The 22,754-nt window shown below is 53.3% G+C and overlaps 9 protein-coding genes across 9 annotated transcripts; 4 read left to right on the forward strand and 5 right to left on the reverse strand.

Annotated features, from left to right (window-relative positions):
- Positions 1-397: 397 nt before the first annotated feature.
- Positions 398-2,138, forward strand: qutD-10 (putative quinate permease; the record flags this gene model as incomplete). The annotated part of the gene is made up of 3 exons (XM_066151064.1): positions 398-503; positions 572-1,392; positions 1,485-2,138. The coding sequence occupies 3 exons, from the start codon at positions 398-400 to the stop codon at positions 2,136-2,138; spliced, it is 1,581 nt and encodes a 526-aa protein (XP_066009566.1).
- Positions 2,139-2,416: 278 nt separating this feature from the next.
- hxnR-4 (Nicotinate catabolism cluster-specific transcription factor) lies at positions 2,417-5,588 on the reverse strand (the record flags this gene model as incomplete). The annotated part of the gene is made up of 3 exons (XM_032031967.1): positions 2,417-3,629; positions 3,685-5,278; positions 5,363-5,588. 3 exons carry the CDS (start codon positions 5,586-5,588, stop codon positions 2,417-2,419), a joined length of 3,033 nt encoding a protein of 1,010 aa, XP_031888855.1.
- A 934-nt stretch (positions 5,589-6,522) lies between these two features.
- On the forward strand, positions 6,523-8,020 carry CGGC5_v003036 (FAD-dependent monooxygenase OpS4; the record flags this gene model as incomplete). Its single annotated transcript, XM_032031968.1, has 2 exons — positions 6,523-6,588; positions 6,659-8,020. 2 exons carry the CDS (start codon positions 6,523-6,525, stop codon positions 8,018-8,020), a joined length of 1,428 nt encoding a protein of 475 aa, XP_031888856.1.
- A 478-nt stretch (positions 8,021-8,498) lies between these two features.
- Positions 8,499-9,874, reverse strand: hxnT (Flavin oxidoreductase hxnT; the record flags this gene model as incomplete). Its single annotated transcript, XM_032031970.1, has 4 exons — positions 8,499-8,859; positions 8,915-9,188; positions 9,241-9,712; positions 9,767-9,874. The coding sequence occupies 4 exons, from the start codon at positions 9,872-9,874 to the stop codon at positions 8,499-8,501; spliced, it is 1,215 nt and encodes a 404-aa protein (XP_031888639.1).
- A 1,141-nt stretch (positions 9,875-11,015) lies between these two features.
- hxnZ-0 (Major facilitator-type transporter hxnZ) lies at positions 11,016-12,867 on the reverse strand (the record flags this gene model as incomplete). The annotated part of the gene is made up of 4 exons (XM_032031971.1): positions 11,016-11,248; positions 11,302-11,993; positions 12,053-12,562; positions 12,662-12,867. The coding sequence occupies 4 exons, from the start codon at positions 12,865-12,867 to the stop codon at positions 11,016-11,018; spliced, it is 1,641 nt and encodes a 546-aa protein (XP_031888638.1).
- Positions 12,868-14,124: 1,257 nt separating this feature from the next.
- On the reverse strand, positions 14,125-16,141 carry mobA-1 (3-hydroxybenzoate 4-monooxygenase; the record flags this gene model as incomplete). Its single annotated transcript, XM_032031972.1, has 3 exons — positions 14,125-14,420; positions 14,472-15,946; positions 16,002-16,141. The coding sequence occupies 3 exons, from the start codon at positions 16,139-16,141 to the stop codon at positions 14,125-14,127; spliced, it is 1,911 nt and encodes a 636-aa protein (XP_031888641.1).
- Positions 16,142-16,947: 806 nt separating this feature from the next.
- On the forward strand, positions 16,948-19,005 carry amdS-3 (Acetamidase; the record flags this gene model as incomplete). The annotated part of the gene is made up of 7 exons (XM_032031973.1): positions 16,948-17,174; positions 17,261-17,282; positions 17,359-17,366; positions 17,419-17,683; positions 17,741-17,935; positions 18,043-18,402; positions 18,460-19,005. 7 exons carry the CDS (start codon positions 16,948-16,950, stop codon positions 19,003-19,005), a joined length of 1,623 nt encoding a protein of 540 aa, XP_031888640.1.
- A 354-nt stretch (positions 19,006-19,359) lies between these two features.
- pgdA-1 (Peptidoglycan deacetylase) lies at positions 19,360-20,627 on the reverse strand (the record flags this gene model as incomplete). The annotated part of the gene is made up of 6 exons (XM_032031974.1): positions 19,360-19,470; positions 19,537-19,664; positions 19,720-19,772; positions 19,829-20,387; positions 20,467-20,546; positions 20,602-20,627. The coding sequence occupies 6 exons, from the start codon at positions 20,625-20,627 to the stop codon at positions 19,360-19,362; spliced, it is 957 nt and encodes a 318-aa protein (XP_031888635.1).
- Positions 20,628-21,646: 1,019 nt separating this feature from the next.
- Positions 21,647-22,535, forward strand: CGGC5_v003042 (putative NADP-dependent mannitol dehydrogenase; the record flags this gene model as incomplete). The annotated part of the gene is made up of 3 exons (XM_032031975.1): positions 21,647-21,655; positions 21,719-22,422; positions 22,484-22,535. The coding sequence occupies 3 exons, from the start codon at positions 21,647-21,649 to the stop codon at positions 22,533-22,535; spliced, it is 765 nt and encodes a 254-aa protein (XP_031888634.1).
- Positions 22,536-22,754: the final 219 nt, after the last annotated feature.

Below are 22,754 nucleotides of genomic sequence, written 5' to 3' on the forward strand. Positions count from 1 at the left end.
TACACAACCTGTTGACAACACGAACCCTGAGTGAGAAGTTCTTTTGATGATTTTTTGAGTTTCATCGGCGCTTTTGTGGGATAGAAGATGGAGGACAACCCATCGTGCTTGGTGCTCTATCAACAGGCCATGCATGTGTAATTCCAGGCCACCACGAGCAACACCATCTTGAACCCGGATCAGGCGGCTCTAGATCCAGTTTTGGGATGCCTCAGAGGTTCAAGTGGCTCGATCTCCACTTAGGAATTTGCGGAGTCCCCATGGCACGACCTAGAGGGGGAACCCAGTCTTCCCGCCTCCCATGCCATGGTTCAAATCTGAGCTCGACCCTTTCCATTTTTCTCAGAAGTCTGGAGAAGTTTCAACTCTTCAGTGGACTCTAGCAAAACCATTTGCAATGGCCATCATCGACAAGAAGATATACGAGCAAACCCCGAAAGAGGCGATTTCGTGGAAGATTCTCTGCTATGCAATCATCCTGTCCTTCTCCGGCTCAGCCCATGGTGCGTAGACAAGCTTTAACCAACCGCATGCCAAGCATTGGCGTACTAACCGTTGCTGTCATCAATAGGCTTCAACACGGCCAACATATCGGGCGTCCTCGCCTTCTCGCCCTTCAAGAAGCATTTCGAGCTGAGCGGCATGTCGGAAGAGTCCCTCGCTGACTGGAAAGCTTGGATCACCTCCATGCTGATCCTCGGCTCCTGCGTCGGGTCTCTCATCATCGCCCCCATCAACGACAAGCTGGGCAGGAAATGGTCTCTTGGCCTCTCCGCCTTCGTCTACTCCGTATCGGCTATCTTGATGAGCGCCAACCCGGGTGGTGCTGGAGGCAGAGCTGAGCTCCTCGTCGGCCGGTTCCTGTCAGGGGCAGGATCCGGAGCAGCAAGCGTCGTCGGCACGAACTACATGGCCGAGATCGCGCCTAGCGCTATTCGAGGCGGGTTGACCGCATCATACAACGCCAACACGATGCTTTCTGTCGGCCTCGCGTACTGGATCAACTACGGCGCGCTGCTGAACCTCGGTGGCTCGAACGCACAATGGCAAGTTCCCATGGGCGTCCAAGCCTTGCCTGGTATCATTCTCATCGTCGGGCTTTTCTTCGTGCCCGAGTCGCCAAGATGGCTGCTGAGCAAGGGCAAGTCGGAGGCCGCTGAGGCAGCACTTGAGAACCTGAGGTCTCTTCCTAGGGACCACAAGTATCTTCGTCAGGAGCTGTACGAAATCCGTGCTGGACTCGAGCACGAGCTGGCTCTTTCCCCTGGCTTCAAGGGTTTCCTCAAGGAGATGGCGTCCTCGAATGTTCGGAAGCGCCTTGCTCTGGTCATGATGATGCAGATCGGGTTTCAGTTTTCTGGCGGCAACACGTTGACGTACTACATGACCTCCGTAAGTCAATATCCTATTCGAACACATGGTACTATGCTATGCAGAAATGCTAACACCCGACGCAGATCTTAGAGTCTATCGGCATCACCTAGAACTCCTTTAACTACCTCTTTGCAGGCATCTACGGCATGGTCAAATTCTTCTCGGTTCTTCTATACTGCCTCTTTATCATCGACAGACTTGGTCGCCGAACCGGACTCTTCGTCGGCTCAGCTCTCATTCTAGTGTCCCTCACCTACATCACCGTCTTCCTTGCGGTCTCTGACAAGTCTGGAGAGATATCCAAAGCCGGTGGCCTGGTAGCCGTAGTATTCATCTACATATTTGCCGTCGGGTACAGCTTCTCATGGGCTGTCGCGCCATACATCATCAACGCGGAAGCCTTTCCAACCAAGATCCGCTCCACTTGTATGGCTATCTGTATTGCCTGGCAGTACCTAGTCAACTTTGCCTTGTCACGAGCACAGCCGAACATGGTCCTCGCTATGCACTCGTGGGGACCCTTTTGTCTCTTCACTTGCGTTACGCTGTGCATGACGGTCTATGCGTACTTCGCCTACCCTGAGACGAAGGGCTTGTCGATGGAGCATATGGAGGAGCTGTTCAACATGCCTTGGTATCGTGTCGGCAGGGCCAGCACCAAGGTCATCATTGCAGTTGGCGCTGAACCCACGTTGGATGAGAAGAAAGAAAGAGGCATCAACGTTGAGCAGACGGAAGATGCTGGAAAGCCGCGTAGTGCTTAAATGTCGAGCTTCTACCCTTGCAATCTTCAAGAAGGCTGACGAAAGAGAACTTCAAGAAAGCGAGGGCATATGATTAGCGGATGCAGAGGACTGAGAGGGATAAGGATGCGCTCAACCTGGATAGCAAATGATGGACGCAGGTTCAAACGCACGCCATTCACGAGTACATGATTAGTCTGGCGCATACATTGCTGCACAGAAAGTAGAAAAGAGAAGACATCTGCTTCGTGAACGACCTCAATTAGGCCTACTATCTTCAATTCATCATTTTGAAGTCGTTAAATAGCCTCCTCATACTGGTTGATTAACCGCTGAGGGACAAGCCCCCTCAACACAACAACGCCCGCATGCACAATCCCCCATCTAACCGTCGTCAGGATATCCGCCATAATCCACACCAAGCCATTGGTCCGCCTCTTCTCCCTCCTTAATGTAGCATCATTACGATCCACCCGCTCCGACATACTCGAGATCAACGCATCCATCTCACCCTGCGGGTCCCAAATCATCTCGTCTTCCTCGCAGTCCTCATCTTCGTCAAACTCACCCATCGCATCAAAGTTTCTGCGCGAAGGCACGCCGTAGTTCCTGTTCGGCCGCGCATGATGGAATGCCCAGCACGTCAACGTCGCCAGATAAAGACACCACGGCACGTGGAACAGGTTCATCGCCTCCGTGCCGCTCAGAGTCTTCTTGGTCTCTCGCAACATTTGCGCTGCATGCCACGCGGCCGCTGTGGCAGACTGCTTCTGCCCCACGCTCTGGTCTGACGGGGTTGCTGCAGAGGATTCTCCTGGTCTTGAGCCCTGCACCTCACCTGGGCCGTTATTCGTCGCGGAAGCCCATCTCTTGACGACCTGCGCGGACCGCATGTAATCCTTCTGCTGCACTGGTCTGCCGAGTATGTGCCTTGCACCTGCATAAATCTGCACGTCCAAGAAGTCCATGTTCAGCAGCGCCTGGGCAGAGTGATACAGAGCCTTGTACGCCGCTGTAAAGGACTCAAACTCCATCTTCCGAACATCGTCATCTGGCGATGGTGGTCCTCGCGGCATTTGGGCAAAGAAGTTGTTGCAGTACCAGTCGAAGTCGCTCCTCCAAGCATCATAGCCTGAGCTCAGTGTCTTGCGCCATCCAGAACCTGGACCTGGACTCTCTCCAGAAATGACACCGAGAGCAGTCTGATCTCGACGGCCCATGTCCCAGGCGACGGACATCAGACCGTGGAGCACAAGAATGCGAGAGAAGCCACTGAGGCCGTGGGTTCTTGGACCGGATGGCATAAGATACGCCTTCAGAACAGGGAGGTAGAAAGTTCTCTGGTCGCTAATGCTGGATCGCCATGCAGATACCCACTCTGTCGCATCTCTTGCCTCCCAAATGCTTTGGTTGCAGGGAAGCTCGAGGCGAAGCTCAAAAGCAGACATGCATAGGCTCTGGCAGAAGAGCACTGCGTGTTGCGTGTCCCACATGAAGCACAGTAGAGCCAGCCTGCTACTGACTTAGCTATCATCATCACTATCAACGTGCTTTGAGCAGAACTTACCTCTTCTTCTGCTCGGCCTCGGCCCACTTCTTCCACAGCTTGTCCAAAGACCCGGCACTCTCATCTCCACCAACTGGTGGTGGACCAGGAGGTCTCACGGACTGACAGTCGGAACGTCTAATAAGGTTGATCAAGAGACCATGGAACAAATGGCTCATATCATGCTGCTTCTGTCCCGCGCGAGACTTTCCGAAGCACTCCACAAGCAGAATAGTTTGCAGCGTCCACAACTCGGGCCTTGGAGAAAACCCAGCATGCGCAAAGATGCTTGGTCTGATTACATCATGTATGCAGACGGCTAATTGGTGGCAATCCTTGCTGGAGTAAGTTGCTCCCAGTAGAAGAATGGACAGGAGGAGAAGCGGCTCGGTGTCTGCACAGTTGAATGTTTCGAGGTGCATCAGGGGATAGGCCGTGTTGAAGCGAGTAAAGAATAGGTGAAGATAGGAGTTGAGAGAGTCAACGGATAGCAGGGGGTGCTCCCAGATGGTATAACGCTGATCGGGGAGACAGGGCTTGGCTGCATCGGCGGTATTAAGAAGTCTCTCTCGAATCTTCTCGTCAATAGTTGGGGTGTTGAGAGGCTTCCTGAGGGATGACAGAGGTCGCTCTGGCTCCAAGATTGGAGCAGGCCGGCTGACTGCTGTGTACCGCTTTCGGGTCGGTCCCGACGCTTCGGCAGCGCGCCGTGCGGGGTTCATGTCCGAGCTTCTCTCCGCAGAGCTGCGTGGTGCAGGTCTCTTTGGAGGCTCTCTCGGCGGTAGCTCTTGTGGAGCAGATTGTATAACGGTGTTATAACTTGGCGGCTTATCTTGGCCACTGTTATCGGTTGGTGCAACGTCCATGGGGTCGTTCCAAAGTTGAGCGCTCTTCATAGACTCAGGTGTGATTGCAATGTTGGTCTGTGTCCGTGCAATTGACGGGTTCTCCGGTAGTTGAGTGTTGTACTCTTGAGTTGATGTTTTGGATGTAATAATGGGACCAGCAGCCTCTTGCATATTGAAAAGCCAGTTGTAGTCTAAGGCGGTGGTATAAGGCATATTAAACGAGCTGGCAGTATCCGGCTGGAAGATCTGGTCATAGTCCAGATGCTCGCTTGAGAATGGGTCGCCCCAGTTGATAGGCTGATTGGCATCCAGGTCGAATTGGTTGTCGGATGCTCCAAAATCATGAAATTGCAGTGCTGGAGGGAAGCCAGCAAAGTCGTTGACTGTCTCCGACGTGGCGAATAGGTTGCCACGATCAAAGGGGTAAGAATGGTTTGAGTCAAAGCTCGCAGGTCGTAGATCAACCGTGTGACGCCTGTGAATGTCCGGCGAAATACTCCCAACTGAGAAATCTTGTTCTCCAGTTGCGTCAAAAGAAGAAACACTTTGGTCTCCGTCGGTAGGCTCCGGTTCCGGTGATGGTACTTGAGTGGTTTGTGGGCGTGCGCGTCCTGAAGTCCTACCCCGGCCTGGAGGGTACGGACAGGGTCTCTTTTCAACCACGGAGCCGTCTGGTGCTTTCCAAGATCTTTTCCTAGTGTCCAAAACACCAAAACCTGGTCCACCTGCTTCGAGATCCTTTTGACGGTGACGGTCCATATGCCGTTCTAGTCATGTTAGTTGCCATCATTTCAAAATACTTGCTGAATCAAGCGGTGTACTAAATGATTCAGGGGTTTACTACGACTTACTCAACAGATCAGGGCGCTTGAAGTGAGCGCTGCAAATATCGCAACTCAAACCACCAGGCTGATGATTGAGAGCATGGCGTTGCATATGCTCAGCCCGAGTGAACCGTTTGCTACAGCCCGGGTGAGAGCAGGTGAACGTCTTCTCTTCACCTAGGTAACCGTCCGAGCTCTCGCTGTTGTGACGATAGCTGGCGCTGCCCGCCATAGCGGTCTGGGAGTCGCTCATGGTTGTCCAATGGGGGTCATCCACTTCCGAGTACAGTGCAATTTCTTCACCCCTGACAGGATGTAGAGAGGTCTCAGCCAGGTTGCTGAATGCTGGGAAAGAAAGCTGGATGTGCGCATAGGACGATCTGGGTTGTGAATTGGATCATATCGCCGGAGATGGGGGAATGGGGAGGGTCATAGGCCGTGCGACGCCGTAGGATCGGTTCCACTTCTCCGCATTCTGGCTCTCTCGGCGCTGCGCGGTTGCGGTATCTTGCATATTGTGTAGCGTTGCAACCCGTATCTGCTACGAGGATGTTGATAGGAGTGCGAGATATTCAGCAGGTTGACGGAGGGCGATGGCCGGCATGCCCCTCCCCCACTTACGCCACTCCTGATAAGACATTGGTTCTCCGCGATCCCACCCCAGGACAGCTCGCCCGAGAGATAAGAGTGGGGTAACGCGACTTCGGGGGCCACGCTTGTATGATAGACTCCAAATGCGGGCGTGTCTTATCTTATTGGAGCGGACGTCTGATAGTTTGGAGATACCAGTTGAGTTTACGAAAGACCAAGGAGCACTCGGAGATGGGTAGCCGGAGGAGGGGTCACGTTGTGCACGGCGCAGACTCGGCATTCGTGACAACGCTAGGTGCGACCATCAGATTGAGTCGAAGTGGTGTCCATGATGCGATCAATTCCACTCTTAGGATATTGGTGTATGAGGGAATGAGGCGCATGAGTGTCCATATGTTCGCCGCTCTGCGTCTTTGCGGAAGCGGTCCTCCCGGGCCTTGATCATATTTATGCACGCGAACAATCATTGGGTCAATTCTCGGGCCTCCATACCAGCGGCATCGTCTCATCTGTTCATCTGCTGAGTAAACGAGCTCATCTTTTGAATTGCGCCTGAACTTGTTCGGTGTTGTGTTCAAGCCTAGGTAGTCAACATCATGGCATCAGCAAGGAGTTACATCATCCAAGAAAAGATCCAGCGAGATGCCAGTAGCAGGCTACATGTGAGTGAATGATGCCTGTTTCCTCTTAGGATGATGCAATCATATAGCAGATAGCTAATAATGAGAATAGGTCATCATCGTCGGCGCTGGTCTTGGCGGCCTAGGAGCGGCCATCGCAACATTGCTGGCCGGACATGAAGTGACAGTCCTCGAATCTGCACCAGCCATCGGCGAGGTGGGCGCTGGTATCCAAGTCCTGCCCAATGCAGCCCGCGTGCTTTTCTCCTGGGGCCTGGAGGAGAAGCTGAAGAAGTATGCGACCAAGCCCCAGAAGTGCAACTTCATCGGCTGGAAGGGCAACTTCTTGGGCGACATGGACTATCACAAGTACGCGGCCGCAGCAGGCGGCTTCCCCTTCTGGGACTTTCATCGATCCGATCTCCATCGGTGCCTTCTTGAGCGCGCCGTCGAGTTAGGAGCCGAGCTAGTCACCAACGCCAAGGTCGAAACATTTACTGTGTCTGAAGACCAGATGTCATCATCCGTATTCTTGGCGGACGGAAGGACCATGACTGCCGACCTGATTGTTGGTGCAGACGGCATCGCTTCCAGCCTTAGGGAGCAGTTCCTCGGCAAGTCCGACCCACCCCAGCTTACCGGCGACTTGGCATATCGGCTTCTCCTGAACACTGCCGACATGCTCAAAGATCCCGATCTGCGACACTTCGTCGAGAACCCTCAAGTTAACTACTGGGTCGGCCCCGACAAGCACGCCGTCAACTACGTTCTCAAGGGCGGCAAGCTGTTCAACATGGTTCTTCTGGTTCCCGACGACATGCCCGTCGACGGAGGAAACACCCTGAAAGGCAACATCGAGGAGATGCGAGCGCACTATGACGGGTGGGACCCCCGTATCAGCAAGATGCTGCTGATGTGCGACGAGGTTCTCAAGTGGAGGCTTTGCATCAGGCCCGGTCTCGACCCAACGTGGTCTCACCCATCTGGTGCATTCACCATGCTCGGCGACGCCGTCCACGCTACCCTGCCGTACCTTGCTAGTGGTGCTGGAATGGCACTTGAGGACGGTGGTGTTCTCGGTTTGTGCCTTGCTCGCTTGACTGACAAGTCAGCCGCGGGAAAGAAGCAAGCTTTGAAGATCTACGAGGATTGCCGTCGGGAAAGGACGGAAAAGGTTGTGCGTCGCGGCACATACAACCAATGGATGTATCATCTGCACGACGGAGAGGAACAGGTTGACCGTGACGCGAAGTTCACGCATTTTGGTGAGATGGATGATAAGTGGTTGAGTGGAGAGTCGCCTGTTCTGCCCGAGTCTCAGGAGACAGGGGAGGACCCGTTCCCTTGGAGGTACCACGGTGTCGGCAGGTGGCTGCTGACCTATGACATGTGGAAGGACATTGAGTCAAAGTGGCCGTCCGCTCCAGTTGGAGCTGCATCACACAGCGAGCATACACCTAGAGCGAGTCTGTGAGGTCTTGCACTTGTAGAATACAACGTAATTTCATCGAACATTGTTTCCCACCTCATGCATGTATCGTCTATGTGTTGGTGATGGAGCTGCCTCTCAGAGTCGTCACCGTGCTCCATCACACTGATAAATAAGTAGCGAACTGATTATTCACAGACGATATCCTAATGGCCTTTCAGCTTCATCTTCATCGCGCCTTATAGATGAGGAAGACCACCCAAGGGATACGCCGGCGATGACATTCTTCCCCTCGTGTGGGTGCTCTTCAACCTTCTTGACTACCTCAACTCGTTTTGGCTCGATAAAATTGAGGCCAACTACTAAGACCTTTGAGAAAGACATGCATGTGGTATTGACACCGCGGTGTGGTTAAAAGTAACTCAAACTTTTCTGTATTTTCTCAATGCATATTCTATCATCATGATGCGTCGCTTTACGACTAATGGTGTGGTCTTTTTGACCCCGTAAACTTTCAAACCCTTTATGCCTGCGCCGTGACCTCCGCATTATCGACCTTGTAAAACTCGTAATCATTGTAACCCTTCTCAGGGGGCTCCGCGCCGTAGAATGTGGTTCGGTCGTAAGGGTTCAGGGCGTAACCGCTCTTCAAGCGCTCCACAAGATCGGGGTTGGCGATGAAGTGCCTGCCAAAGACAATCGCGTCGGCCTCGCCGCTCTTCACCTTCGTCGGCGCGTTGTCTCTGTTGAAATTCCCCGCAGTGAGGAAGTGGATACCGGCAGGCTTGAGGATGTCCCTGAACTGGGTCAAGTTGTTGCTCTGCTTGCCGAGAGAAGCCAGCTTCTGCTCCTCGTCGAGAACCTCATCGAAGCGGGGCTCGATCCTGGGCATGGTGTCAGCATCTATTGCTTTATATGAGTGGCAATTGAGAAGCTTACATGTGGACATAGGCAGGTCTTTGGCTCTCAGGAAGCCCGGCCAGGCGCTCTGAGATGTAGGTCCAGTGCTTGTTGGGGTCACTGTCCTTGGTGCCTTGGAAGTAGTTGTAAGGTGAGAGGCGAAGTCCAACCTTCTCAGGGCCGATAGCGGCGGCGACCGCCTCGACAACCTCGAGCAGGAATCTTGAGCGGTTCTCGATGGAGCCGCCGTAGGCATCCGTGCGGGTGTTGATGTTGTCGTGGAGGAACTGCTCAAGGAGGTAACCGTTCGCACCTATTGCCCTCATGAGTACATCTTCAACTTCATACCAGACGGTGTATCATACCGTGAATTTCAACACCGTCGAAACCAGCCACCTCAACGGCACGCTTGGAAGCAGCCGCCCACTCAGCAGTGAGAGCCTTGATCTCCTCCACGGTCATTGCCCTGGGAGGTCCATCCTTGCACTCAGTGCCGTCGAGGTACTTTCCGTCCATGGGCTGAGTTCCTGATGAGATAGGAGTCTCGCCTCCGCGCATGCCAGCGGATGAGGCTCTGCCAGTGTGCCACAGCTGAACATAGATGAAGCCACCCTTGGCGTGAACGGCATCTGTCACCTTCTTCCAGCCTTGCAGCTGAGAGTCTGTGAAGACACCCGCCACGCCAGGGTAGGCACTGGCATTGAGGCAGATGTCGGTGGCCTCGGTGATCTGAAGACCGCCGGCACTGGCGCGCGCACCATAGTACTGGACCACGCGGGAACCCGGGACATGAACTCCGCGAGACTCAAACTCGCTCCGCATACGGGTGCATGGTGCCTTGAAGGTGTCAGTCAGATGACCAAGGATTGAGGATGATGATGGTCAACGTACCTGAACAATACGGTGCTGGAGGCTCAGGCCTCCAAGCTTCAACGGGGTGAAGAGGGCCGTGTCCTTGAGGGCGGCGTAGACCGGGGGAGGGGTGGTGGCTTTAGGCATATTGGTAGTTGATGACTAGGTATGAGTAAAGATCGAACGATGGTTATCTCTACCAATCTCAGTTAGATGTCCTGAAATGGTTGTGCCGTATTAAGCCAGTAAAGACCGTTGGAGAAGCCGGGTTTTGAGCAGTTGAGCTGAGGCTTGAATCCAAGCTGTAAAGCCACAACCACTCCACAAAAGATTGAATCTATTCAACTTCTCGAGATCATTCCGTAGATCCATTGCGTGCTAGCTCACGATTCCCCATCCCCCGGGAGTGGAAGTGGAGGCTGGGAGCACCCGACGTTGGGGTAGCTGGTGGATCTATCTCGAGAGTGGGGGACAACGGCCCTTGACCTTGACCGGGCGATACCCCTATCTCGACTACCCCAGACTGCCAGTCCACTCCCGCGCCATTGACGAATGGGAATGGGACGAAAGCAGTAAACCCACGCTTGATAAGCTTGGCCAGGGGCTTGTCAGGAGGTGGAATATGCAGGATATTCTCCGACCCCGCGTTTCTGGCGCGGCTTGCACGGATGTGACGCAGCTTAAGCTAGGTCATGTTCTGGACTCTTCAACGGGACGAGATAGGAATTTCGGTTAGTCAACTACCTGATCTGAATGACTAGTGTCCGCCGGCTTGGTACCGAGTACGCGGGAAGAGCCCACCAAACGCTGTTTCCCCTTTCCTACCGCAAGGTTGATGCCTTTTCCATGCCAGTAGGACATTGCTTTAGCAGTTTGCTTGAATTCGATTCCTGCCTATGAAATTGGTGTCGCCACGATAGTGTCAAATACCCAACTTCTGTCAAATTCTCTTGATGCCAACGTGAGAGACCGAGGACTATTCCAGAGTCTGGAGCTCGGTCGATCCAACGCCTTGACGCTCGAAAGAACTTTGTGCAGATTTTATTCCCAATAACAGACCTTAAAAGGTTAGACATTGAAGGGGCGGGTATACCTGGGTCATGCAGCTAGCTGCTTGGGATTGTCAATTTCACTTTCACACACGTAAAAATGAGTGATAGTTGGCAAATTTGACCGTGCCATCTTCATTTCTGGTCCAGTATATTCATCCAGACGCGGTAACCGCGCGGAGAGTATCAACAAAGTAGCCAAGTTACATGTGGCTGAAATCAAGTCTAAATTACATTCATCAAATCGAAGCATGCCCGTGAGTCTCATAGGGCAAGCCGAAGCAGAACACGCCGACCACAATCCACAACGCAGCACTGGCGTATATCGGCACAGTGGTGTATCCGGCGTAGGTTGAAATGAAAGAAGCCACCAGACCACCAAGACGAAGTAGTGTCGAGGCGATACCCGTTCCTGTTCCACGGACGGGACTGGGGAATGACTCGGGCGTGAACGCGTACATCACTGCGTATTCTATAACGACAATTAGTAAACATCCCAGATGCCATAACAGGAATTTGACCTACCAAAGTTTCCAAGAATCGCAGTGGCACATTGAAAGCCGATATCCGCAGCCTCAGTGCCAACAGAAGTGTACGCAAAGAGGAAGACGCCAGTCAACACAGCAGATGCAGCCATCATCCACCGGCGGCCGAACCTCGTTTCCACGAGGAATCCAGCAGCAAGGGGGCCGAGGACTCCGGCTGAAGAAACAATGCAGTACACCATGTACGTGTGATCGAGCGACGAGTTGGCGGAGTAGGTATCCTTGGTCGCCAGATACGACGGGATGAAGGCGAAATAAAGCGGGTACGCGATACCGACGGTCAGCCAAATCAGGAAGGTGACAGAGGTATGCTGCGCCATCTTGCGACCGGCAAACAGCTTCTTGTAGTTCGCCCCGTTGTAGTCCTGGAAGCTCTCCTTCAGAATCTCCATGTAAGACAGCTTCGACGTGACGGGAACGGCATCGGGATCGACCGGCGCGTCGGCTGTTTGGCTGACTTCGGCGAAACGTCTGTCAATTGCCTGCAGCATGTCGAGGGTCATTGGCTCAGGGCGACCGTTGTAGCGCGCAATGTAGTTGACGGCTTCCACCGCCTCGGCATCGCGGCCTTTGGAGATAAGGAATCGTGGCGACTCGGGGATCTTGAAGACCAAGATGCGGATCAAGGCGAAAGCAATTGCAATACCGCCGAGAGTGATCATGAGATAGCGCCTGGAACATGAAACAGTCAGAAAACCCATCCCTTTGAAAAATTGGCAATTTCCACTCACCAGCCCATGTTGTCCTGCATCCTGCAGGGAGCATCGCTCGCAGGGCAGGCAAAGTTGGCCAAGAAGACCCAAGCCAAAAGTGAGACAATGACCTGGCCCAAGTTCCACCACGCCGACAAAGTGACAAGCATCCACTGATGGCTCTGGGGAACGAACTCCAGGAAAACGACACTGTCAACGGGCACGTTGCCGCCCGCTGCGGTACCAATGATGGCCCAGAGAGCGCAGAAGGCCGTGAAGTTCGTGGTTCCCGCAACGGCACAGCCAAAGATACCACCGTACAGAATGGTAGCATTGAAGGCGGGCTTGCGACCGATCAAATCAGCCGTCGTACCCCAAAATGAGGCACCAACGATGAGGCCGACATAGTATGCGACCGAGCTGAAGCTGAGGCGGGCAATGTCGGTGAACTCATTGCCGATCGGGGGTCGAATGGCCGTGATGCCCTGCGACCAAAAGTTGTCGACAATCCAGCCAAAGCCGTTGACGACGAAGAGGATCCATTGGAATCTGTAGGAACGCGACCGGAGCCACTGTGGTTAGCCAACGGGACTACTGCCAGTCTCAATTGAGCACGGCGATCCGCTCGCTCAGACGCTAGAAACTCACTTTCCCATGCCGATCTCTCCGAGGTGTTTCGCGACGAGCTCGGACTTCAAACGGAACTGCTCGTTGACGGCGCCATTGTAGAAGTCGGCGACCGCCGCGTCCTCGAGCGACTCTGCGTCGCCGTGCTGGAGGGAGTTGGAGCGGGACTGCGTCAAGCCCTGCTCCGCGGCTCCCTTGCCGGTGCTCTTCTCGCTGACCGAAGCCATCTTTGGACAGGAGGGGAAGAGGTTAATGAGATGTGAAAGAGGGGGGAGGGAAAGACTGAAGGATCCGACCCTGCTCTCTCAAACAAAGACGGGAAACTTGCAATCTGGGAGTTGGTGACACAAGCTAGGCCCCGAGGAGACGGACGAACCTCAGCTTTATTGAGGACGGGAAGACACAGGTCCAAGGGTGTACAGGACGCCAAGCTGAGAGTGGTACAGCAAGCCAAGGGTCTGGTTCGACAATCACTTGACAGCTGACATATCGACGGTGATTTTGACAGCCCTTTGTCTAGGGTAGGAAAATACTCGACAGGGGCGTCTGCCGTGGCGCCGTCTGGGGGATCTTCTTCACCGTTGGCTCACCGATGAGTACAGAGTAGCCTGAGTGTGCAGTATTGCAGAGGGAGGTACTTGGCAGTAGGGAGAGGCCGAGAGATACGGATAAAGGTGAGAGAGTTGTGTTATCGGTGTGTCTTGTCTGCCCTGTAGATATGATGAAAACCTCGTGGGCTCTATCGCAACCCCAGATTGGCCTTGTTCAATATCGCATCCAATCGAAGCTCTAGGATTACGCCTGAAAGATTACGGGTCTCCACCCCCACTTTAGGAGGCACCGTCTCTGCCAAAACTTGCTGTTCGCCCTCATCCATGTATCGCTGCTGGGATGGCTCAGCCCGTGACTCCAATCAACTCTGGCATTGCCCGAGTTTTGACTTTGGCAAACAGGGAAAGGTCCTGAAACAATGCGCCCATTTGCATGCACTGGTGATTCATGCCTGTCGGGCGCGCAGCATTCCGGGGGACGAGCTTGCAGAAAACAGGGGGATTGTTGATGACGTAGGACACTAAGACATCGAAGACATGGAACTCTTGCAGCTTGCAGCCGTTCCCCGGACCCTCGTTGGCTGGAGGCGGGCCCGTATGGAGGCATAACCGGGGCATCCACTTGCACAAAACGGGTCGCGTTCCATGTTTAATCAAATTACCTAAGGGACCATGCAGATATTGAGTCTCTGAGGCCCCCCATTGATCAATTCAGGGTCTTCTCAGGGTCCGAATGCCATCACAAAGAGTCAGTTACGACCGAGATTCAAGCACGTGCTTTGGGATCTACGAGAAATCTCTGTTTAAAAATGGGCACGCATATGTGGCCCCCGTGTCGTAATGCCTGTGAGACCCTGAGATTCCTACCGCCCTACCCGCGATGCGCTTTATTTTTTCTCGCTGTTCTTAGGTTGCTTTCTCGGAAAATTCAAATTAGTTAGCTGCGGGGACTTGCAGAAATCCTCCAAAATAGTCGTCGAGCCATTGGGCGGCGGACTGTCCACTGGTGGATTCCGTCGTGTCCCATCGGCCAATTGAACCGACGTAGCCATCGGGCCTGACAATAATGATGGCAGCTTCGTCTGCTGCGAGCCCCCCAAGCCACTTGTCGGTGCATGAGCGGCCTTGCGTGTCGAGCGGCGCGACGTCGTCGAGGTAGACGGTCCAGCCACTCCTCGAAAAGACCGGCGGCAAGGACGAGATCTCAAAATCGTTCTTTTCCGCAGAAGCTGGAGATTAAGTTAGCACCGGCATGTGAATAGAAGGGACTTGTTACGTACTGATCAGAGCGAAGGTGCTCAGCTCGCTGACGGATGTGTACCGTTCAGGGCGCACATGCTGATCGTCAACTCTCCTCGCCCTGGGCTTCTCCTTGTATGATTGAGCGGCGGCCTTTGATAATTGTGTGAACAGGGAAGATTCCGACGCTACAGAGTCGTTGAAGCTAGTGAGGAACGACCTGGCTGGCGCGCTGGCAACCTTGTCTAGAACAGCGTAGATACGGAACTGTCCGAGAATGGGAATATCCAGTTGAACATCAATAGGGCAGGCATCGATGTAGCGAGTGGCCTTCGCCGGCGGCAAGGTGCAACCGGGCTTCGCAGCGCCTTGAACAGCGGTTGAGCGGTTGAGCTGATTTTCACCATACTCAACGCCGACGCCAGAAATGAAACGAGTATTCGTCTTAAAATTCTCGGCAAGACGCTTCGCATCGCCCCGAGCGATCTCGTTGGCATGCTCGAAATCAAAGTTGATCAGATCGTGGGCGATCTTCTTCCGTTCCTCTTCGTACGAGCCCAGCAAGATGCCGTCCTTGACCACACCGCGTAGGGTGAGGTTGAGCTTCCAGCCCAGGTTCCAGGAGTCGTGGATACTTGTGTTCATTCCTTGGGCTGCCTTAGGGCTGTGCGTGTGACTGGCATCTCCGGCAATGAAGGCTCTTTGGGAGGGGTCGGTGAAGCGGGCGGCGACACGTTGCGCAACTTGGTAGTTGCCGAACCATTCGACTGAGCGCCAGTTCACGCTGTACGGGGCCAGAATCAACTTGGCCTGCTCCATGACATATTCTTCGCCGAGGTTCTTTGATGTTGTGGAAGCCTTCATCTCGATGTAGAAGCGCGTCATATTACGCTCACGGGGGATGATGAGGATGGACCCGTGCTGTTCCGAGAAGACGACGGTCTTGCTCCAGATATCGGGGAAGTCGGTCTCCAGCTCACCATCAAGAACACCCCAGACGGATGTGTGTGGCGTTCCTTGTGCGTAGGTGTCGGGAATGGACTGACGAACACGAGAGCGGGCGCCGTCGCAACCCACGACATAATCAGTAAGAATTTTCGTTGGTCCATGTTCGTGGTGGTCGGCCTCAATCTGCAGAGAGCCATCTTCCAGCGTCGTGTAAGTCTGAAAGCTGTGGCTACGCTTCACCTCGAAGCCGCTCTTCCGGAAGTCATCGATGAAGACGGACTCAATCATGCCCTGATGGCACAGCAAAATGTACGGCTGGAGAAGGTCGACGACTGATGCAGGGTAGTGAATGGAACGGCTGATGCGGTGAAGGTCGGCATCGCTGGAACTTTGCCACATGCAGATGTCGTGCACTTTGACTCCATCACGAAGGAGCCCGTCGCCTAGACGGAGCATCTGGAAGGTCTCAATAGACTTTGGTTGGATGCCATCGGCACGACCGACTGTTGTCTGGTCGGGTCTCTCATCAATGAGCTCCACCTTTTGGCCGAATCTCGCCAGCAAAGAACTAGACGGGATGTGTCAGTCGCGGACCGGATTCCGGGGCTGGGTGGGGCACGTACCCGAGCATCAGGCCGGCGGGGCCGGCTCCGACAACGCAAACATCGGATTTTCCACCGGCAACTGAGTTGCCGTTTTGGGGGTGTACCGAGTGACCGTTTGTGCCGCCATTGGTCTGCGGCGTTGCTGAGCTCGTTGTCATGTTTATTGTGTGGATGTGGTCAAAGACACTCTTGGAATTGCTTGAGCGCTTCTGCAAGACGCCCTTGATTCTATTCAAGAGTTGTAGGTTGGAGGGTTGTAATGAAGTGAGGCGTGGGAATGATCTGAATGATTGTGAGATAAACTCTGCCTTTCTTGTGGTGTTTAAGAGCTGAGATGAATGTCGCAGAATCCTCAGTTCGCAAATCGTCCAAGAAAACTCATCACCTCATTTCATGGAAATGGTTCGATGTTGGGTCGATGGTAAGATGTTCAAAAACAGTTTCTTTTGCAATAGAGAAAATGCCCTGTCGTTCCAAACTCACACTCGCGACTCGCGAAGTCGTCAGTCGAGCTTCCATGATGAGCTCCCACTTCTCCCACTCTCCAAGTCCATCGCGAGCATCTGGGCCACCACCATCCCCCACTCTCGGAAGGGTGCGCTGCGCGACACCGTGCATGGCCAGGATGGGCCTGGAGAAGGCAGCAAAACCCGCGGGGTTACCGAGCAGATAAGAGAGCTCCCCGGGATTGCTGGTCTCCACTGATAAGCCCTACTCGGGGCAGCTTGCCGATTCTTGTCCGATCTCGCCGGCAGTCCAAATTCCCCGCCAGTGATTGGTCTGATTGGCCATTGTCGGCATCCCGACTTTCCTCGGGATACCGGATCTCTCCGGTAGAACGGCGCCGCGATAGAGTCATGTTGGCTTGTGTTGATTCTGCACAACTTTGACACGCTTAGTCTTGGAACGACCTTTTGCTCTTTTTTGGTTGTGTCAACTGCATGCGATCGGCCGAAAGAGCATAATGACGCAAGTTACGACTTCTAAGCCGGCGCAAACCTGGCAAGAGGTAGTTGCCAAGAAAAGACTTCAGAGACAGGAGGCGATCGCGACAGCTATTCTGAGAGTATCAACAGACACGAGTGGCAGCAATGAAGGCATTACTGCCATTCCTGATGCCGAGGCTCTAGTTGAAAGGATCTCTCGGGGCGAAGTAAGCAGCGAGGCCGTGGTCAAGGCTTATATCAAAAAGTGCGTCTTGTCTCTTATTTGCTGTCATTCTCAGACGAGATTTCTCAGCCATGAAGGTCTCAAGTACTGACAGTCGAAACCCGTAGAGCCGTAGAAACCCATGAAAAGGTGTGACAATCCGCCTACTGAGTCCAGCCTAGATGCTGTGCAGATCATATGCTAACTTTATGCACCATGCTCACAGACCAACAGGTATGGTTCAAGAGTCTCTCGTTCACTTTTGTCGAGCTAAACTTCATCCTAGCTTGACCGAAATTCTCTTTGAAGATGCACTGGAGCGAGCTAGAGAGTTGGATGCTTACTTCGCGAAGAACGGAGCAGTAGTGGGACCATTGCATGGTGTTCCTGTCACATTGAAAGACCAGTTCAATGTCAAAGGCTTCGATTCAACACTGGGATATGTGGGCAGATCTTTCTCACCAGCATCCGATGACGCAGCTGTGGTCAAGATGCTGAAAAGCCTGGGCGCTGTCGTCATTGCGAAGACTAACTTGCCTCAGAGCATCATGGTGAGTCTTTCTTGATCCCAACACAAGCTGCAAAGGATCGCTGACTCTGTCCAATAGTGGTGTGAGACAGACAACCCTCTCTGGGGTCTCACCACAAACCCGCTTAACAAAGACTACACCCCAGGTGGCTCCACTGGAGGCGAGGCGGCCCTGCTCGCGACCCAAGCATCCATGCTGGGATGGGGTACTGACATTGGAGGAAGTATTCGCATTCCGTCTCATATGAATGGGACCTATGGCTTCAAGCCAAGCGTAAGTCGACGGTTCCTGTTCTTGTCGAGCCTCACTGACGGGCTTTCGACGTCACGTTACTTTCGACGTCACGTTACTGTGCGAACCTCAGCTGATCAGCAATCAAGAGCGCCCGACTGCCTTACCGTGGCGTCCCTGTCTCGACAGAGGGCCAGGAACATGTCCCGTCATCTATCGGACCAATGGCTCGCAGCTTGGGCACCATACAAATGACGATGAAACACCTGATCAACGAGAAGCCCTGGGAAATGGACTTTCGCTGCGTCCCAATTCCTTGGCGGGAAGATGTCTATCAGGAAACCCTCTCTCGCCCCCTGACGATAGGGGTGCTGTTTGATGACAACGTTGTCAGACCTCATCCGCCCTTGACACGTGTCCTTCGATCTGCCGTTGAGTCTCTTCGTGCAGCTGGGCATGAAGTCTTGGAGTGGAACGCCGACTTACACGAAGACTGCATTCGAGTGATGGTAAGTGGAAAACTTCAAAGGGCCTCTTGTCTGCGATAGATGCTGACAGGAATGAAGGACTTGTACTACACTGCCGACGGCTGCGAGGACATTTGCAAAGACGTAATCGCCGGTGGCGAACCTTTCATCCCGCACGTTGAGCGTCTGATCAACCGCGGAAAAGCGATCTCCGTCTACGACTACTGGCAACTCAACAGGCGCAAGTGGGACATGCAGCAGGCTTACATGGAAAAGTGGAGGTCCATCCGGTCGCCTACGACTGGTCGCGCGGTCGACATTCTCCTGATGCCTCCGATGCCCCATAGCGCTGTGCCCCATGCCGGATGCCGCTGGGTTGGCTACACCAAGGTGTGGAACTTCTTGGACTACCCAGCACTTGTGATCCGTGGAGGCAATGTCTCTCAGGGCGATTTGAGCGAGTCATGGACGTATGAGACCAGGGGACCGGAAGATGAGTGGAACAAGAAGCTCTGGGAGGACAATGGGAAGGAGATGGCAATTCTAGGACTACCGGTCGGACTGCAGATTGTTGGTCGCAAGTTGGAGGAGGAAACTGTCTTGGCTGCTGGTAAGGTCATAGATGATTTGATACAAGCGGCTTAGAACTTTGCTGCGTTTCGCTGAATAGACGTATGATTGTTAGAACTCCCGGGTCTAAGGCGAATGGTGGGATAATTGCTATGTTCTTAATTGAATTGGATGCACATTTCAATAAGACTAGAACTATTATGATGTATCGCATATCAAGGTATTCATCTACCAGACTACAAGTCTCATCCCGGTAATCGGCTGGGACTCTAGCGGAAGACTTGACCAAGGCAATGAGATTTCTTAGAGCAGTAACATTAGTCAGAACAGTCTGCATATTTGGACACTTGAATTACGTATTTGGTGTCATTCATTTCATTAGATGCATGTATGTACTACTTGGTATTGTCCACAGGCCGAGACCGAAGTCTACGCCTGTGTCTTCTTCCACTCCTCGTACTTCTTCATGACTTCTTCCCTGCTCGCTGGCATCAAACCACCTTCCGGTACCGGGTTCTTAGACTTGAACCAGTCGCTCATCTGGGGTGGAGTTAGATCTTTCTCGCTTCCCCGGTGTTGTGGCTGGTGTTGACAAGGACGACTTACCTCTCCCATAGTGACCCACTCAACACCCTCGTGCTTGTTGATGTGCTCAATAATGCGCTCGTGCATCAAGAGAACATGCGGTCTGCCCGAAACATCTGGGTGGATCGTCATCGGGAAGATGAACTCGTCTTTTGCCGCCAATCAGCATCAACATAGCTTTTCATGAGTGGGCGTGGAGCTTACCATATTCTCTGTAGAAGTAGTCGAAGTGGTCCCGCCAAATGTCTTCGACATCCCTAGACAGCGTGGTCAGCCAAGCCGTCAAGCACCTCCAGGGACGCTTCGGACTTACCTCGGGTTCACCCAACCATGAGAGTTGGCCGAGTTCTTCATGAACATCATAGGGGGCAGATCGTCGATGTACCAAGATCCTGGGATCTCAACCAGGCCCGTCTCCTTACCCTTCACCAGAGGCTTCATCCACTCCTCGGCCTTCTTGGTATAGTCGATTTTGGTCCAGGTGTCTCCCGTGCGCAGCCAATACGCCTGGCAGTCATGGTGGGACATTGAGTGGTCATACTCAATACCGTAGCTGAGCAACAGCTCGGTTCCCTCCTCACTAGTTTCCCACCAAGGGGCGACGCTGCCCTTGGGCGGCTTGCCACCGCAGAACTCAGTCAGCATCTTCCACGTCTTGTCAAGGACGTCTCGCTGCTGCTCGAGGGTCATGTCGACAGGGTTCTCGTGGCTGTACCCATGCAGACCAATCTCATGGCCTGCATCGCGCACCATGGCGCACTCCTCTGGGAACGTCTCCAGCGTGTGACCGGGGATGAACCATGACGCCTTGATGTTGTACTTTTCGAAAAGGGATAGCAGTCGGCGCGTGCCGATGGTTCCAGCCCATAATCCTACACGACCATTCACAGTCAACAAGTGTCCGCCAGGTGGAGATACCGCCATGGCAAGAGTAACGATGGGAGGACCTACCTCTGCTGATGTCGCTAGTGCTGTCCTCGCCACCGTAAGAGCCTAGCCATCCGGCGACAGCATCAATATCCACACCATAACTAACAAGATCGTGTCAGACGAATGAATCACTCCGCGCATTGCATTCTCCCTTACCATACGAGAACCTTCTTCTTGCCCATTGTATCGATTTGTAAGTGCGAAAGTGTTTGAAATGTTGATTTGTAATGCAAATTCCGTCGCTTGTCTGGAAGATAGCCTTTGGTACAGTGGCTTGACTATCGCATTTTATGCTGCTTCATTACATAGACTACATTCGGCAGCGGGAACATCCTCTTCCAAGCTGCGATAGGGAAATGTTCCATCCATGAGGAGTTGGGGGCGAGAATCCACAGGAGCTTTCCCCGCGTTCAGGGGTCCTTACCCACAGCTTTCCGATGCACCTTATCTGCAGGACCCCTCCATTCCAGCACTGCCTCCTCTATTGTCTGCTCTAGTTTGAAGATTTGTGAGTGTCACAAAACGCTTAATAGGGCCTATCAGAAGCCACGAAATCATAAGCAGATCTGTGAAAGAGGGGGTTCCCGTCCAACAGCTAGCGTTCATCCCACCTCCGGCGCACCGTCCCGGCCGGTGCCCCACCCCCATTCTCGAGCTCGCCCACTTCCACTCTTGATAGACAAGGATCAGCCACCCCTCAGAAGCTCCCCACTCGCCCCGCGATAGGCTTCACAGTCGCTACTTGTCCGCGGGCTGCTATCCACAGCTGAAGCTAGTCGGTTATCATCTTCCACTATTGAGCTATCCTTCCACTTTCATCGAGAGTTGGGGTGCGTGAATGTCGGGGAACAACTTCATGACTGCATCACTAGGGCATGAGGATGGCTAGCGCACAGCTGTATTGACACCAAAGGCACGGATTGAGTGCAATGGGCCAGTTGCAGAGATATGGCGTAGGTGGGATGGAGGTGGTGTCCGCTTCTCAGGAGATTCGAAACAGGCCCACAATGTCATGATGTTAAGTAATTCTGCTGATAGCGTCTGTGTACATCGTGCGCAACATTGGCAATCACCCTGCTGTCCCTTGTCTAGATTCTCAACAGGTGTTTGCATCTCGAACAATCCGTGAAGCAGTTGCACCATCGAGTTACCTCGTTGCCTCCCATCAAACCTAACCAAGTCTCATAAGACGTAAAACATAATGTCAAAGGTTCGTGAGGCCACCCTTGCCGAGTGTGGATGCTATGCCACGACAGGAAGCTAACCTCCTCAGTTCTCGCTGAAGGGTCGCGTCGCCGTCGTCACCGGCGCTGGTAGGGGCTGTGGCTTGGCCTTCGCTCAAGGCCTTGCAGAGGCGGGTGCGGACGTCGCCATCTTCGACGTGATCAACCCAGACCCTACTGCCTTTGAGCTGCTATCCTCCGCCAATGGGATCAAGGCAAAGGCGTACGTCGTCGATGTCACTGACATTACAAGTCTGGAGAAGGGATTCGCTGCCGTTGCTGCCGACTTCGACGGCAAGCTCGACATCTTTGTCGCATGCGCTGGCGTAAACAAGAATGTGGAGTTCCTCGACACCACCGAAGAGGATTTTGACAGGCTACACGGAGTCAACGTCAAGGGTCTCTACTTCTCGGCTAAGCTTGCTGCCAAGGCCATGATCGCAAATGGTACCAAGTGCGGCAGCATTATATTCGTCGCTAGTATTGCGTCTCACATGGCGATCCGGTCACAGAGATCGACAGCTTACTGCGGCACGAAGGGCGCTGTCAGAGCGATGGTTGCACCCATCGCTGCGGAGCTCAACAAGTACGGCATCCGTGTGAACTCCATCAGCCCTGGATACGTAAGGACTGAGATGACGGCACCCTTTCCACACCTTCTGGAGAGTTGGAAGGACGAAATCATGAACGGTCGCGTTGCTGAGCCAGACGATATCAAAGGCGCGTGCATCTTCTTGGCCAGTGATGCTAGTAAGTAAGTTGACATCTTCCCAGAGGGTACAAGTGAGAAGAAAGGCACGCTAACAGCTTTATAGATACTGCCAGGGCAGTGATATCCTGGTGGATGGTGGTGTAACGAAGTGGTAGCGATAGTTGAGTTAGATTTATGCTATTATGAATACATCAATGATTGAGCATGTTTAAATTCTTTTGACCCTCTTGGAGAATATGACTTTATGTCAGCGTACCCTTTCTTCTAGCGTCAAATGAAGTGAACTATGTTCAAACTACTCACTACAGCCCCAAAGCCTAGTTTCACCCTCACGTGTGGAGACCCCTTGTGCTTTACTTCTATCTAAAGTTCCC

Source organism: Colletotrichum fructicola (genome assembly GCF_000319635.2).
Source record: "Colletotrichum fructicola Nara gc5 chromosome Unknown KSG_Nara_v1_contig02, whole genome shotgun sequence".
NCBI lineage: Eukaryota > Fungi > Ascomycota > Sordariomycetes > Glomerellales > Glomerellaceae > Colletotrichum > Colletotrichum fructicola.